At 31.5% G+C, this 17,839-nt stretch overlaps 2 protein-coding genes across 6 annotated transcripts; one reads left to right on the top strand and one right to left on the bottom strand.

Moving 5' to 3' along the window:
* The first annotated feature begins 748 nt into the window (after nucleotides 1-748).
* On the top strand, nucleotides 749-4,523 carry LOC114173107 (uncharacterized). Of its 3 annotated transcripts, XM_028057330.2 has the most exons (3): nucleotides 755-3,540; nucleotides 3,653-4,018; nucleotides 4,223-4,523. In XM_028057330.2, the coding sequence occupies exons 1-3, from the start codon at nucleotides 759-761 to the stop codon at nucleotides 4,240-4,242; spliced, it is 3,168 nt and encodes a 1,055-aa protein (XP_027913131.2). In that variant the 5' UTR covers nucleotides 755-758; the 3' UTR covers nucleotides 4,243-4,523. The 3 variants fall into 3 exon arrangements, with proteins under 3 accessions (XP_085526115.1, XP_085526114.1, XP_027913131.2); XM_085669989.1 differs by lacking the exon at nucleotides 4,223-4,523 and having other exon boundaries at nucleotides 749-3,540; nucleotides 3,634-3,736; XM_085669988.1 differs by lacking the exon at nucleotides 4,223-4,523 and having other exon boundaries at nucleotides 753-3,540; nucleotides 3,653-4,026.
* Nucleotides 4,524-7,708: 3,185 nt separating this feature from the next.
* On the bottom strand, nucleotides 7,709-14,582 carry ROPGEF14 (RHO guanyl-nucleotide exchange factor 14). Of its 3 annotated transcripts, XM_085669991.1 has the most exons (9): nucleotides 14,426-14,494; nucleotides 14,124-14,199; nucleotides 13,103-13,272; nucleotides 9,636-10,019; nucleotides 9,363-9,517; nucleotides 9,198-9,272; nucleotides 8,831-9,100; nucleotides 8,381-8,731; nucleotides 7,709-8,291 (listed from the first exon to the last, which is right to left on the bottom strand). In XM_085669991.1, the coding sequence occupies exons 3-9, from the start codon at nucleotides 13,176-13,178 to the stop codon at nucleotides 7,914-7,916; spliced, it is 1,689 nt and encodes a 562-aa protein (XP_085526117.1). In that variant the 5' UTR covers nucleotides 13,179-13,272; nucleotides 14,124-14,199; nucleotides 14,426-14,494; the 3' UTR covers nucleotides 7,709-7,913. The 3 variants fall into 3 exon arrangements, with proteins under 3 accessions (XP_085526117.1, XP_085526116.1, XP_085526118.1); XM_085669990.1 differs by lacking the exon at nucleotides 14,124-14,199 and having other exon boundaries at nucleotides 14,426-14,582; XM_085669992.1 differs by lacking the exons at nucleotides 14,124-14,199; nucleotides 14,426-14,494 and adding an exon at nucleotides 11,544-12,476.
* Between the last annotated feature and the right edge of the window lie 3,257 nt (nucleotides 14,583-17,839).

The raw sequence follows: 17,839 nt of genomic DNA, 5'->3' as shown, positions 1-17,839 counted from the left end.
CAAATTCAAAAAAAAAAGTCAAATAAAAAAATAGTTAAGTTTAAAAAAAATGTCTGTTAAAGGGGAATATCATAAAAAAAATTATTTTAGGCAGGAATGTAAACAAATCATATAAAACCAAAATAAAAAAAATTAAGGTATGTTGAATTAATGTTTGGAATATACTTTTATGAATTCTAACATGCTAAATGAAGAATAATTGCTTTTGTAATAAGAGTACTTCTACACCCTTTCACCTTTAATTTAAAGGTGCAGTTTGTGGTGTCTTCTCCAGACAATAAAACTCACATTGACATATTCAGTGTGTTTAGCCACACAACCATTAATGGCAAAATAAGGATCAAGATAAACAATTTTATTGAAATGCATCTAAGGAAACAACTGAGAATATATATATATATATATATATATATATATATATATATATATATATAGAAAGTGTGAACTGCACCTGATCTTAAGCTTATGTTATTCATGTCAAGTTCACTGCATCAACAATTCATCATGACTTTATGCTGCTTTTTTCTGACTTCCTACTATGCCAGCAACTTTTTTTTTCAGGTCAAGGTTTCTACTGAAATCAAGCTGTGATATGATATGTACTATGTTTGAAGTAGTAAAATGGACTAGATATTTATTTATGACCATAAATGAAACATTGACAAAACTTCACTTGGTAGTTGATAAGTGTAAGTTATTTCCCTGTCATATTAATGATCTGCAGTTGGCAAATTCGTTAACTTCGCATTGTTTTTAGGATGAGTCCACTCTATCTTTGTATGGTAATAGCAGAAGGAACAACTTGTATTTCTTCTATGATAACTTCTCAGTCTTGCAGTCTTCAATTCCTCATCAAAATGAAACATTTTTCTCTTCTGTTTCTTGGTTTTTGGGCTATATATGTTCAACTGTGCTATATCCCAACTGTAACAGCCTTTGCACCAGGAAATGAGACTGATCATTTGGCACTGCTGGAATTCAAGAAATCTATATCCGGAGACCCATATGGAATCTTACTTTCCTGGAACACTTCTACTCACTTCTGTAACTGGCCTGGAATAGCATGCAATCTCAATCTTCAAAGAGTTACACAGTTAGTCTTGAATAGGTACAAGTTGGAAGGATCCATATCTCCCCACATAGGGAATCTCTCTTATATGATCAACTTCAATCTAGCAATCAACAACATCCACGGCAAAATACCACAGCAACTGGGACGGTTGTCACTTCTGCAACAACTATCTGTTGGAAACAACTTATTGGTAGGAGAAATTCCTTCAAATTTGACTGCATGTAATGATCTCAGATTCTTATACTTGCAAAAGAATAATCTGACTGGAAAAATTCCAGTCGGAATTGGCTCACTTGAAAAGCTTGAAGTTTTGAGTTTTTCTCGTAACAGGTTTACAGGAGAAATCCCTTCATCCATAGGTAATCTTACATCCCTCACAACTCTCGATGTTGGTAGTAACATCTGTGAAGGACATATACCAGAAGAAATATGTCATCTCAGAAACTTGACGTTTGCATCATTTGGTGAAAACAAATTCACTGGAACATTTCCTTCTTGTCTTTATAATATGTCATCTCTTACCATGATCTCAGCTACACAAAATCAATTAAGTGGCTCTCTTCCATCGAACATGTTCCACACCCTCCCCAATCTCCAAGAACTTTACATTGGTGACAATCAAATCTCTGGTCGAATCCCACCTTCCATCACCAATGCATCCATATTCTTTTTAGCACTTGAGGCCAGTCGAAACAGTCTCACAGGACAAATTCCAAGCATGGGGAAGTTCCAATATCTTGATATCATATCTCTGTCTTGGAACCATCTAGGTAACAATTCAAATACTGATTTCGATTTTGTAGAATCATTGGCTAACAGTAGTAGGTTACAACAGTTGTCCATATCCAACAATAATTTTGGAGGTCAATTGCCAGACTCTTTGGGAAATTTATCCCCCCAACTTAGTGGATTATTTCTTGGAGGTAATCATATATCAGGGAAAATCCCTGCAACAATAGGAAATTTAACTAATTTAGCTCTTTTGACTATGGAAAACAACAGCCTTAGTGGGAATATCCCAATAACTTTTGGGAAGTTTCAAAAGCTAAGGAAGTTAAATTTGGGTGCAAACAAGCTGTCAGGAGAGTTAGGATCCTACATAGGCAACTTTACTGAACTGTTTCATTTGGAATTAGAAGATAATCTGTTTGAAGGGAATATCCCTCCAAGTATAGGAAACTGCCAGAATCTACAGTACTTGGATCTTTCACATAACAACCTTACAGGAACCATACCCTTGGAGCTTTCTAAGCTTTCATCTCTGACCATCTTGTTGGATTTGTCACTAAACTCATTGAGTGGCACTATACCTGAAGAAGTACGCAGCCTAAAAAATCTTGGTTTGCTAGATATGTCTGAGAATCACATGTCCGGGGAAATTCCTCCAACAATTGGGGAATGCATAATGTTGGAATACCTATATTTGCAAGGGAATTCTTTACAAGGAACCATACCATCTTCTTTGGCATCACTCAAAGGGCTTCAACGTTTAGACCTGTCACGAAATCAATTGTCTGGATCAATTCCTAATGATCTACAAAACATTTCTTCCTTAAAATATTTCAATGTTTCCTTCAACACATTAGAGGGTGAAGTACCAACCAAAGGGGTCTTTGGAAATGCAAGAACTATACTGGTTATTGGAAACAATAAACTTTGTGGGGGAACTTCAGAACTGCATCTACCACCATGTGCTGTCAAAGGTAAGAAACTTGAAAAACACTACAAGTTCAAGTTGATAGCAGTGATAGTTAGTGTGATTGCTTTTCTTCTTATATTGTCAATTACTATAACTATTTACTGGACGAGGAAAAGGAGTAAGAAAGAACCTTTGGTTTCACCTTCAGAAACTGATCATCAGTTGGCTACAGTTTCGTTCCAAAGCCTACACAAGGCAACTGATGGATTCTCAGCTACAAACTTGATAGGGTCTGGAAATTTTAGCTCTGTTTACAAAGGAACTCTTGAGGAGTTAGAAGAGAAAGTTGTTGCCATAAAGGTCCTAGACCTTCAGAAAAAGGGTGCTCACAAGAGTTTTGTTTCAGAATGCAACGCACTCAGAAATATCAAACATCGAAATCTGATTCAGGTTTTGACATGCTGTTCCAGCATAGATTACAATGGTCAAGAATTCAAAGCTCTGATTTTTCCGTACATGACAAATGAAAGCTTGGAGCAATGGCTGCATCCTAAGACACCAAGTGCTGAGAATCCGAGAAAATTGAGCCTTGATCAAAGGTTAAATATCATGGTGGATGTTGCTTCTGCATTACATTATCTTCATCATGAAGGTGAGCAACCAATAATTCATTGTGATTTAAAGCCAAGTAATGTCCTCCTCGACAAAGAGATGGTTGCTCATGTGAGTGATTTTGGCATAGCAAAACTTCTCTCAAACATCAATGATACCACTTCTGAACAAACAAGTACAATTGCAATAAAGGGAACTATTGGCTATGTTCCTCCAGGTATGTTCTTATCCTCTGAATCATTAGTGTTTCTCAAAATTTTCTATCTTTTGGTGTCAACTTTTGTTATTTACCAGATTTGTGTATTGACAGTGTTTGGTATATATTTTAGAGTATGGAGTGAGCTCTGAAGTATCAACATACGGTGACATATACAGCTTTGGGATTCTTATGCTGGAAATGCTTACAGGAAAAAGTCCCACAGATGAAATGTTTGAAGATGGTGAAAATCTTCATAACTTTGTCACAGTTTCATTTCCTGATAATCTTTTGCAAATTCTGGATCCACTACTTGTTCCAACAGAGGAAGCACCTCCATTGAAAGGAAACAATTGGAATCTTGATCCAAATGTTGAGATGTGCTTAGTTTCCCTTTTTAGGATTGGGCTTTCTTGTTCTATGAAATCACCAAAAGATAGAATGAAAATTGCTGATGTCACTAGGGAGCTTAACCGAATCAGTGAAGCCTTTCTTGTTGGTGAGTAACAGTTTTATGTTAAAAGAAGTCATATACAATTTATTCCTCTGTCTTCATTTTCATGAATTACTTCACAAATTACACAGAAGCTTTCCTCATCAAAATTAATAATACAGTAAACTGTATCTTTAAGTTCATTTCTGTCATCTTGTTATGTTTTTAAAATTCCAGAACAAGAAATGTGATGGAGTTCTTGAATTTCAGGTATGGATACTCCAAAGTAGTTAAAAGCTGAAATCAAATGTGCTTCAGACATTTAGGAAACAGGTGTTTGCAGTGCCATGTGTTTCCAATAAAGTTAAACCGGCTGCAAAATTATCTATTAATTTTCCTCAGTTTTCTAGCTATCTGTATAAATCAAATCCATCTTTCAAGTAACATATACTATGTACTGAGGGATTTAATGATTCTTCTGCTTAGTAGACTTGTAGTTCCATATTTTGTTTCATATGTATATGATTTTCTAAATTATGCTGCAAAAATATCAAAGTGCTCTTAAAACTATTATCCATGTTAATCACCAATTTGGTTATTTTTCTATCTGGTTTCAGACTGCTCATAAACCCTTTTACAGTAAGTGAAGATATAACTATCTGAGATTTGTTTTTTTCCAGCTTTAGATTACGAGGCACTAAATCCATATATAAGGGAAAAGAAGAAAAGCTTCTGTATGAAATATACACATCAATACAAAACTTTCACTAATGCAATTACTCCTATATAATCCAAACTAAGTTGTAATCTTTGTTTTTAATGTGATCCTTGTTTGTTGTTCATATATAGGTAGAATTTTTTTCATTTGCTGTTTGGTTGTCCTTGCATTCAACATCATTTAATTTTTATTTAACAGTCATTTTTCTGCTGCATATTAAGAAATATGGTGGGTTTGATTTCTGATTTTGCAAAAATGATTTTAGTTTTTAAAACACTTATTTTGAAGACAGTTTTTAAACTTTAGTAGACTTTTCAGATTTTAATGTACATATGAAAATTTTGAGAGGATTTAATTCAAAACTTTTATTTTCATTAACATTCTTTTGTCCCTCTATTAGTGTCGTCTAGTAATATCAGTAACAACCTTAGTATCAGTAAGGTCGATCGATTGTCTATAATAGTTAACATTGTTACTTAATTAATAGCAGAAATATAAATAGTGAGTGCAAAAGACGTGAGAATTTTGATTAGGAATTGAAAACAAGAATAAGACAAACACACCCTTAGCCAAGGTGGGAAAAAAAAATCTAAATTTTGATATCTATAATTATCTAAATTTATATTGCTTTGAGTTGTTCATGGTTAAAAGTGAAGATTTGTCTACATGGATCAAAGATTCACATAAATAAGTTCAGATCGAATATCGAAACAAGTCTATTGAAATCGAAGGTTAAATAGTGTCAATTTAGACTAAAAGATTAAGTCAAGTCATCTAATGTGAGAGTTTAAGTCTTATTGTCTCGGACCATAGTTTTAGTCCAGCTGAGTTGAACCAAATCCAAAATTGAATTATATCAACTTGAATTAAAGGTTGAATCATGTTATTTTGGACATATGATCAAGTGGAGTTGTTCCATTATAATTTGTGAAAAATGAATAGCTCCTTTATCATATAAAAAATATACATTATCTTTTTTTCTAAAATATAAATGAGATCGAAAAACAATGAATAAATAATAAATTATAACTCCCATTTGTAAATCAAAATCTTAATAACTCGTAAATTCTAAAATAGCTACTATGTAGTTTATACTCACAAATGTAAACGGTGAAAAGAAACATCCAGACTCAGAAATATTTATAAGAATAATTTAAATATACTCACATTCTTCGATACTTTAAAATATACGTTAAAATATGATAATTGATTTTATTAATATTATTTTAACTAAAACTTAATTCAAAATATTAGTACCATATATGGTATGGAAAAATAATTCGTTTTTTCAATCTTAAACAAGAGTCAAACAATATAAGTATAGATTAAAAAGTAAAAAAAAAAAATTGAAACTAAAATGAAAAAGGAAATATTGATAACATTCTTCACATTTAGTGCACGAGTCTTATTGAGTCTTTCACTTAATAGGAATTGGTCAAGTCTTTCTAAAGTAGGTAAAGTATCAACTTTTGTTAAATCTTAATTTAAATTTCTTAAACAGTATTGTAGGTTGTATTGATCGATAGCACTTCGACGGTTATATTTTTAAATAAAAGAATTTTCATATTTATTAGTAATTATAGTTTTATTTTTCTCGAATGCCAAACGTTTCAATCTAAATTTATAATAATATATAAAAAAATTCTATTTATCTTTAATTACTTAAAAATAAATTATTTTAAAAATAAATTATTTTTTATTATTATTTTAAAATTTCTTTTATTTTGAAATATTATTTTAAACTTTTTTTACTTATTTTCTTTTAATTTTAATTTAATAACTATTTTAAAAATTAATTATATATTTATTATTTATCTTAATTTAATTTTTTTGAAAATAAAAAAATACGAAAACAGTTAAGTCGCTAGTGTTGAGAACGATTTTTGTTCAAATCTAACATGTTATTCGAACACACATTACAAAGTTTAAAATATTTTAGTAGATGACAAATAGAAGCATAGAACCACAGCTCCATCTATTGACACAAGCCCCTATTTGGTTCTTCATGTGACAAAACTAAGATGTCTTTTTGACGAAAGAAAAAGTAAAAGAACAAAAAATGAGAGAAGAAAGTTAAAAAACGTAAAAAGACACAAAAGTTAAAAAATAATGTCTCAGTTTTTCATTCAAAATTTCAAAGAAAATCACTATATAAATTATGAATAATAATATAATTAATTATTTACGTAAATATAATATAATATTTATGAGATAATGTGTAGTTATACTATATTTAAATATATCTAATTAATTATATTTTATCAATTAACTTTTCTAATATAATATATTTTATTAATAGTTATATTTTATAAATGAATAATTAAAATAAATATTAAAATAATAAATAAATAATTTAAATTCTAATATCAAGTAAAGTAATTTATCTAAAAATAACTTTTATATATACAAATTTTATAATAATAATGATTTAAATAATTTAAAATTCATTTTTAAAAATGTCGTTTCTTATAATTCTTTCTAAAACTTTAATTTCATAAATATAATAAAGTAATTATTTTTACATCAATTAAATTATTTATAAACATTTTAGATATTTCCTTAATTCAAAACATCTTAATTCTTTTGTCTTCCTCTCTCAATTCAAAATCTCCATTACATTATCTTTACTTTGACTATGAGTGTGATAATCATTTATTGTGATTTAAATTAAAGCCCTTATTTATTATGACATGACTGCTGATGTGAGTGATTTTGACATAACATGACCTTTTCCAAATATTATCTCTATCATTTCTGACGAATCAAGAAGCATCGGTTGGCTATGCTCCTCCAAGTATGTTCTTAACTTTTGAACAATTAATAGTAAAACTCAGATTTAAATTTAATTTCTTAAAATTAGAACTTAACTAATGTTTAGGTCACTGAAAGAAATTATTTGACAACTTTTTTTTCACATGTATAAAATAATTTTTTCACCTTACATGTCCCTTGATTTTACACATTGTGATGTTTTACATTCCCACTTGTACTTCAAAACACCTCTTCCTATTGTAGATTCTCAATAGGAGCTCAAAATGTGTGCTAACATGAAACTAAATACACTCTCCTTGATTTGTAACCCTGTTGTACAAAATCCGATGAATAAAACCCGACATTATACGACCAAGGATTTTGTATAGTTGGTTATAAAAACCAACCAAAAATTGAGGGCACGCAAACATGTGAGTTTGCTTCAATTCTCACTGAGCAATAACATTTACAGAAGCGTCTAAACAAAAGCCACTATGGAGAATTTCTAGGAGACAGACTTGAACAAACTTCTTTACTCATGCTCCAGCCACCACTCTGGTTTGTCGTGGCTGTCATAGATAGGGATTTGGAATGAATAGAAGAATGTTCTAAATCAGAAGCATTGTAAGAGCTAGAATCACAATATTGTCCATCTGCTTTGTTCATCTTATCAAGTAATGACTGTTTGATACTTGAATTCACCACCCAAGTTTGAGAAAGATTCATCCCTGGAGAGTATTCTGCCACCATAGGTGAATTCGGATTGCTTGAAGAATCCTCCTGCAATACATCTCCTATTCTAGACAGAATGCCAAAGGCTAAATTTGCTAGAACTCTTGAATATGCTTCCAAAATGGAATGTCCAATATCCTACACAAACACAAACAAAACACATTACTACCACTGAAACTGAATCAAACACATCTATCATCAGTCAAGTGCATTCCAATAATACTTACCTTGCCATGTTGAACTTTGGCTGCATCGATAAATGTTTGAGGAAGATTTGGGTATCTGATTTTAATCAGCTGCAGTAGTGTTTCAGCACGGTCCGATAATACCTTCAGTTTATCAAACTCTAACGCAGGATCCTTCACAAAAGATGACCACGTGGAACGAGGTTGGTGTTTGCCAGCAGCATATTCTGCAATTCTCTCTTTCCATGACAATATAGCAGCTTCCAGTTTATTCACAGTCTCTAGGACAACATGTTCGGATTTCAAGTTCAGCGATTTAAGCATGTCTTCTGCAGAGCTTGATTCAACAGCCAGAACCTTGTTCAGTTCGTGTCCGAGGTTTGTCTTTCCAGACTGCAACATAGAAACAGATTGAGTAAAGATGTAACGAATTTGAGTTTATCAAAGTGTACCCTTTGATCAAATTGAAGTCATTCAGAATTACAAGATAACCTTTATAAGTGCATCTTTGATAATCGCTGGCACAGGCATTTCAAGCAAAACACTTTCATTGATGGATTTGGCAGCCTTGAATACTTGACGCACCACCCCACCCTGATGAAGCAGCTTCTTTTTTTCAGTATCAGAAAGACCACATTTTGGAACTTTGGGTGATGGAAGCCCCCATTTTTTGCTATGCTGTGCATTTGTGTCCCCCCCTTCTGCCTCGTTTCCTCCCTCTGCATACCAAAACTCCATATTCGTCATCGAATCTAGTGTCTCCTGTGAACCAAAGACAATATAGTAACATAGTAAGTCAGATGAAACAAAGTTCCAAATTTTGATGAAATAAGAGATCGCAATTCACAATGTGACATACAATCAGCATAGAATCCAACTTCTGAAGTGCTGGAAGATTCATGAGGACGTCTGCACGAGGCTTTGAGGTCATTATCTGTTTTTAGAAGATGATTCTTATTTCATTGCTATATGATCCACAAAAATAATCAAACCTTTATAATCTTAGCTGAAATGACATAGATACCTCAAAAATCCCACCATTGGCACCGCTTTGCGTAGAGGGAACAAGCTCAACCATATAGTTGGTAGGAGACAATAACCAGTCTATCTCTCTTTGCCATTTTCTCTTCATTTCTTCAGATAGTGGTTCCAATTTCCACATCTCTCCAAAAACCGTCACTGCATATGATCATTAAGCACGTTGGTTCGTACAAGTCATTTCATTTGTGACAAACTTCATCATTTTCATGCAATTTTTAAACAAACCAAAACCAGATAAAATGGTGTCAGAGCAGACCTGATAGGTTTGTGATGCCATTAGATAGCGCCAAAGCTGTAATGAGACCCTTGGAACCTCCTGTAACATCTTCACCAAGCAAAAGCTTCGAAAATCTTTCCTTCATGGCTTCTATATCTGAATGCTGTATACCAAAAGGCTTCTCTTTGGCATAAAAATCGTGCGGACTTTCTGTGAGATCCCATTCCTCCAATCCTTTATCGTCCTTTTTCATCGTTAAACATTTTGAAGAGAATGATCCAAAAGCATCCTTGCTGGAGGAACAACTGGAATCATCGTCAAATGAATCAGTTATGCATTCATCTCCTCTACTTGTTCTGCTCTCATCTTCGTAGGACTGGTTATTCAACATGCAACTTTCAAGGCCATTGTATGTCATAATCCCTGAAATGTTGCAATGTTGCAGACTCACGAAATAAGATTCCAAAAGGTGCTATACTCAATATTAAACAATGTTATTACAAATTTCATTTAACCAAATAATCATGAGAACAGTACATGGTTGTCATTTTCAAAATAACGCAACAATATATTCCTCTTTGCTGTCATACACGTCATTGCTGCAAGCATACCTCCAAAAGTAGCATATGAATAAATAGCATGTTTACAATTAAACCCAACTATGATTTGTCACTGCAACTGCATATCATAATGCAAATTAAAGTGACCTGTTGCAAAATTCGCTGACTAGAACATATGTTATTGTTGCCAGAAAAAGCCGTATATATTGTTAAATATCCTAATAATATATTTAAAGCACATTATAATCGAGTGCTAATAAACCTTTTTATATTTTTAGACTTAATCCACTTCATTATTATGCTATATGAGTCTTTAAAATTACATGGTGGATCTCGCACCAAGGAGGCGACAACATTTCTCTTCTGTCCCAACTCTATATTAACATCTAAAAATCTCTATCATTATCCATGACAATAATATACCTTTATACTTTTATTTATTACACACAATTTATAAAAAATAGTATATTATAAGTGTTTGTGTTTGTATTGATGGATAGTAAGAAGAGAATTTAAAAATCATTAATAATGAGCATTAATTTGATATATCGAAAACGAAGTTTAAAAATTTAACCAAATTAATTATTTATTGGTTTGCATGTTTATATGAGGGTATTAAGGCAAAAAGAGAGTGAATTTTTTTAGCATTCATTTTCTTTAATAAAAACAGTGACATGCAAAGCGTGGACTACCACAAAAAATAATCTAATAAATAAAATAACTAATTTTTCAAAATCTTTTTTTTATTAAAGTAAAAAAATGAGAAAACCATGTGATAATTATGAATAATAGTGAAACATACATAGTCACATGCAAATGTCACCAGCCAAACTTTTTATTCTTTTTTCCTTTTGGCGTTTGGCCATAAGACTTGAGTTGAGAATAAAAAGTTCCACTTTTCTTCCTTTGCAATAATAACAAATTAACCCTTCAACTTTGACAAATTTAAATTCAGATTTCGGGACGTATATATCAAGAAACCAAATTGGCCTAAAAAATTCCATGAGAAGCTATTTTGTTCGAGTAAATTGATTCAAACAGTACTTAAATATTTCTCAAATATTAAAAAAATAATCAAATAAGAAATAGTATTTATTTTTATTGTAAAAATGTTAACTTTAGAACAATCTTATGCAGTGGGGTCCTATAAATTCTAAAACTTGTTACTTTCCTGTGTCCATGTAGTGTTCACAGGATTTGCAGGCAAGGATTCTAGCAGAACACAAAAGCTTCCAAGGCCATATGCTATGACAGGATAGAACATCAGCCACATGGAATTGAAGCCAATGAAAAGCTTAGGACAAAAGTGCCTCAAAAAAGATATAAGAGAATCCCCAGAAAAGAATCCAACACATACAGAAAAAAGATATTTTGAAATTTTGAGTACCTAAGTATGGCAATGAATGGTGCATCCCAACTCTGCACCCATTTTCTTCAATTTGTCAGCACTTATAGGTGGGAATGGCAGAGCTAGTAGTTACACTAATAGTAACACTCATGGTGGCCCCAAGTCAACCAATAAATCGGTCAAAGATGTTCAGATCTTGGATTCAAGTATTAGGATTGAGAAAGGTATCCACCACAGTTTCTGTGATTTTATAAAATCCCAAAACTTCACACTATTTGTACCATTATTCTAGCACCTTCGTTTTTGCTCAAAACCAAAACAAGAAGACTCATGCCACATCCAAAATAATGGAACAAGACAAACTGTTAAAATTGTGAGATTCCATCATCTGATTTAGAAAAAGGAGAAAAAATAAAATGACAGAAAAAGCTTAAGAATGAAGGAATATTAATTGGTCCCCTTTAATTTGTCGATTTTTAGGCTACCTGTTAGTCTTGTTTGTCTAACATATTATTGTACAAAATTATTGGAAGCTCAATATGTTAAGCTTGGCTTAAAGTTAGGATTAGTAATAAATAATTGGGACTCAAAATTCAAGTGGAGTTAGTGGATATTACTGTTTATCCTTTAGCTTGTTGAATTTGGCAGAGGAACAGTGACAATAATTGATCACCATACAAAATTTGAAAATAATGCGGAGGTGTACTTTTCGTTGGTCCACAAACATGGTTCCAACAACAACCAGAACATAACCAACTACTCTGAAAATTGTCATTTCTGAACAGGCTTGAAATCAAGGATAAAATATGATAAGAAACCTCTAAATTCACATTTATCTGTTTTTATCAGCAGGATAATTAAGTTGTTGAATAAAGAAATTCAGATTAAAACAATTTTGTACTTATCCTTTTTCCTTTTTGGCTTTTGGGACAACAATGTTTTTCGAATGGCCATGTTCACGCAGCTGGTATGCTGTAGCAGAAAAGTCAGTGAAGTTTGTGAAGATGGCGATTTAATATTCTTGACTAGGCGAAGCATGAATGTGCCCGAAATAAAGGGGATTATTGACTATTGAACCTATAGTATCATTACTAAATAGAATTGAGATCATTAGCAGAGTAAAGTAGGTGTAAATTTCAAATTCAAATATAGCTCACTTACTATTGCTGAAACACACATAAGGAAATAATAAACAGTCATCATAACTTAAAAGCAGTTACTAAAACAGTAAGAATAAGATGTGTACACAACAGTATCCATATTGCCATCTTTATTATACATAAAAGTATAAATTAAAGGTTCATCACCCAGATTTGAAGGAAGATTTTTAAGAAAAAATGCAAAGAAAACTATTCCCACTTCAAGACCCTACAATCATGATTAGTTTTGAAAAAATAAGTGAGATGGTAAAACCATGCAAGTACTGTTATAAATGATAAGCAATATAACTTCTACTAACTTAACTAATTTGTATATCTAAAGAAACTTTAATTTGTTAAAGTTGATGTTCGCAGTTTTAGTCAGAAAAATCATAGAACTTATGAACCTAATCGGTCAAAAGAAGCACATAACCAGAGAGATGGGTAGTATGAACTTACTCTCTTGCTCATCAAGATCGATGCTAAATTTGCTTCCCTTGGAGCAGCATGCTAGCCTTTTTCTCATCCTCAACATCGTTTTCAATTTTTTGGTTCTCCACTGTCAGTGTTTGTCCCCAAAGGGCTGAGTGAAAAGTCACTGACTCACTGTGCCTTCAATAACTCTTGCTCTGATTTCACAAAAAAATGTAACCAAAATATTATTCTAAGTCATTTTTTTCAACACTTGGCACTATCTCCACAACTGATAAAATTTTGAGATTAATGCATGCTCAGGACACACCATGGGCCAGCACTGTCACTCCAACCATTCCTAAGCATTTAAGTTCACCTACCACCAGTCACGCTTGAAATAACTTCCACCATGTCCCCAAATTTCAAAAGGAAAAAATCATACTATTTCATGAATGTACACACAACTTGCTTTACATAAGCACACAAACAAAAATGAATAGAATACATTACAAATTATTATGACAAATGTCAATAATAGAATAGATAGGTTTTTAAGCACAATTTTTTTATAATGATTAAAAAATATAAACTTTTACTGATGCTGCTTATTATTTAATGATCCTCATTTGTTAAATAAATACTAACAAAAAATAAATAAAGATTTATTATTTAGTATACCACTTTCGATAAAAAGTAAAAACATCAGTTAACACTGATAGCATATATTAAAAAAGGAATTTACTGAATTAAAAAGATAAAAAATCATCAAAATGTAAAAATGAGAAATGAACTTGCTCATGTGATCTTGTCTCCTACATGTGCATGTCCACTCCATCCAAACCAAACTTGGTCACCACATATAACTTCTTAAAAGCATTATGCAGGCCATATTATACTGTACAACACAGTAGATTATTATACATTCTGAGATACAAATAGATCATGCAGGTTGAGCTTAATTACGTAATTATTAAGTAATCAGAGTTAATTAATATTATTATTAAATAACCATAAGGGGAAAATTAAAATGGTACTAGGATGGAGTGGAGTAAAAGGTGTTACTTACGGAAATTTTACAAAGGGATGGTCAAAAAGTCAAGAGAGGATGGTCTGAAAAGTAGAGCACAGGTCACGCAGATTCCCTGATTTTGCATAAAGATTTGTTTTTCAAAACGTTTTGTTAAGAGTTGAAGAAGATCCTATGGAAAGAGAAAGGTGGGGTTTCAAATTAAGGGGGTAAATGGAAATAACGGTTCTTAGTTGAAAATGGAAACAGAGCAAACAGAGCAGAAGGTTCCTGTAACTGTGACGGTAACGGCGACAGGTTAAGATGGTGAAACGAGGAAAGAGAAGACAACATTAGCGTACCTCGAATAGCATTGTTGTTTGTGAATGGCGATGTTGAGCATAAGCAAGCAAAAGAGCAATGGCGCTTTACAGAAAGTGTGGGAATGAGAAGAAGAAGAAGACAGAGTAAGGTTGGAGAGAGAACGGAGTGTGTGTTTAATAGGGAAGAGAGAGAAAAAGAGAGGATTCTCTGCGACAACCACTTTGGACCGTTGGATGTAGTGGGGCCGTGTGTCTTTGGACGGCTGTGATTAGGGGTCATGTATGAGTTGGAAAATCTCACCCTAAAGATGGAAAATCATCTTTTCATAATGAAGCTTTTCAATTTCAATTTTTAAATTAAACTTGTTCAGTAGAGTCACTATTACTACACAACTGCATTTCAGCTAAAAAATTGCACTTTTTGTACTTTTATTTAAGGTAAATTATATCTTTAGTAGACTTTTGCCTTTTTTTAACTTGATTCTTTGTTCTTTTATTATGAATCATCCTCTACTTACTAATTTTTACCTATTACTTTTAATGCATCTTTCTTGTAAAACCAAAATCACGTGATTACTTAAAAATTTGTACAGGAGTGGTTACGAGTTTTTGGTTTTTAAATATAATTTAAAATAAAGCATTTCGGATAAAAAATAAACTGAAATGATGTTTTACTAGATATTAGAATATTTTTACATTTATTTGTAAGAACAAGAAAAAATTATAAAACTGGTTTAGTTAGAAAAAATATTTAATTTAAATTATAGGGACAAAAGAAATTAAAGAATAAATCTTTAAAATGTAAAAATAAATATTAGAAATTAAAAATATTAAGATAAACAACGTATAAAAAGGACTAATAAATATATTGTCTCGAAATTTTGGATTGTTTTTAGTGTCATAATATCTTTATATGACTCATTAATATCGAATTTCTCCAACATATTAAAAAAATAAAAAATGACATTGTTTCTTCCACCTAGGTATAAATAAGTTTTTGTTTTATAAATCCTCTCAATTTGATGAATTGTGTGTTTGGTTCGGCATTGAAAATGTACAATCCATTTTTCAATACAAAATGTCAGTAAGTTTGACTTTTAAATTCAATTTTAAAGAAAAATATTTGTACGTAAAAAGAAATAACACTGGTTATTTCTCCGTTCACGAATCGATTCGTGTAAAATCAATTTTGAAACTTTATATCCAAACACACTAGAAAGATGAAGAAAAAATTATAAAACTAAAAAAAATGAAATTTTATTTCTTTTTTACATTTTTATTTCTTCCATTGAGAAAAAAGAAATCTATGATATAAACATAGTTTGTACAAGAAACAGCGTACTTTCGTTATCCTTGTTCGATGAAGAGAATATTTTAGTTCCTCTCTTCCTTTACATTATTCCCTTAATCATGGACAAAGATGGTGGGTGGATCCTAGTAAAAAATAATTTTGAGTTAGTGTGTGTTTTTAATAACGAAGTTGTTGCCGCAAAAGCTAGGCAACAAGCATTGGAAGCTTTTCTCTAGTTTTTGTCTTTATTAGACAACCTCATTTCTATTGCTAAACATATAAATATATATGAGAAAAATGGGATAGGAAATTATCTTCTTGATCAATTATAAATTATTAACTATAATTTATTCTATAATGTTTTGTTTTTGTTTTACAACAACACTTTCACGAAAACCAACTTAATTTTAAACCAAGAATTAGTTATTCTAAGAATACGTTTTCACGTGCGTGATCCAAGGTATGAACTTGGAATTAACTGAATATAATAAAAACAAACAAGTGAAGATTCACGTGTACGAAATAGAACTAGACGTTATTGAAAGTAATTGTAACGTTAATTTGAAAAATTAGCAATAACCACTACTGTTTCCTGTTAAAAAAAAAAAAAGTTGAGAATTCAAACATAACACATGACACAGCACGAAGTGTTACTAAAACGAGAGAACAGACACATATAAAACTTCACCTAATTCCCCCATTTCGGTGCCATGAAAACCGCCGCTACTAAGGGATGCTGTCTCTTAGTTTGTCCATTTTCTCATCACAGTAATAACTATTAAACTACGAGTTAAATAAAAGATTAAGGTGAATATATAACGTGTAAAAAAGGTAATTTATTTAAAAATTTGATATTAAAAATAATGGTGTAAATTATAGATGTATTATTGGTGCGTGGCTGTATCTAATTTGTCTAGTTTTGGAAGAGGCAAAAAAGTAGCTTGCCTGCGTTTGCCGCTCCTATTCCTATCATCACATACTCCCTATGCTAACAAACAAAACATTAATAAGAAGTTTCATGCTCATCCCCACCTCACAAGGTCCACGCCTCCACTATATTTTGTCTCTGTCTACTTTTATACTATTCTTCTGATTCTTCGATAACTTTAACCACTACATTTTCGAAGTATTTTTTGTTTTAAAAATTAAGTTCTATCACGATTTTGTTCTTGAGATGTGTCTCAAAAAATAGAGGAAAGAAAAAATAGGGTTAATTGAATTTTGGATTTAGTCTATTTCGAAACTTTGAACCAATTTAGTCCTTCATCTTTCAAAATACATGGATTTAATCATTTTAATCAAATTTTGTTAAGTTTATTTGACATTTCAAATGTGTTGTAATAGTATTTGACTTAACATTAAAGCAAAAATGTGTCAAACAGTATAAACAACTCAAATACAATCCTGAAATACGTACGAAACATCAAATAAACATAACAAAATTTGATTAAAATGACTAAATTCACATATTTCGAAAGATGAAATACTAAATTGGTCTAAAGTTTCTAAATGGACTAATTCCAACATTCACTGAAATTTAAGGGACCAAAACCATATTTAACCCGTAAAAATATTTAAATTATGTTTGACCTCGATTCCTAAACGATGTAAAATTTGTTGGGTGTACCGGAAAAACTTTTCCCATCTATTCTACATAAAAATCATGAAGATTACATGTTTATGTGGTGCATGTTCTTTGTGGATTTTGATGTTTGAATGTGGGGGTAAAATATTGAACACTTACTTTATAACATCCACCCAAACAAAGAATAGCCCGATAATCGTTCGGGTTAAATCTCATAATATTTTCTATTTAATTAATTAATTAATTAATTTCTGTATTGTGGGAGTAATAACAATTGCTTTCTTTCATACATGACATTCCTACTTCTTCCAAAGCACCTTTCTCTTCTCTTCTTCTTTTGTCCTTACTAAAAGACACACCAATCCATTTCATCTTCAATCATAGGGAGATAAAAGAATCTAAATTATAAAACCATGACACGGTTATTATTCATTGAACCATAAAGCTTTGTTTGTTTCCGAAACTAGATTTGAGGAAGTAAAAAAATATGAATTTCAGAAAGAAAGAAAATGGAAAATGGTGTTGTTTGTATTAGTCTAATTAATTTCACATTTTCTCTACAAAATCCACACCTTCG

This window comes from Vigna unguiculata, chromosome 2 (assembly GCF_037176805.1).
Source record: "Vigna unguiculata cultivar grain cowpea cultivar isolate G323 ecotype 2 chromosome 2, ASM3717680v1, whole genome shotgun sequence".
In the NCBI taxonomy this organism is placed as follows: domain Eukaryota; kingdom Viridiplantae; phylum Streptophyta; class Magnoliopsida; order Fabales; family Fabaceae; genus Vigna; species Vigna unguiculata.
The sequence above is the reverse complement of the archived record's forward strand: the minus strand, read 5'-3'. Positions and strand labels throughout refer to the sequence as shown.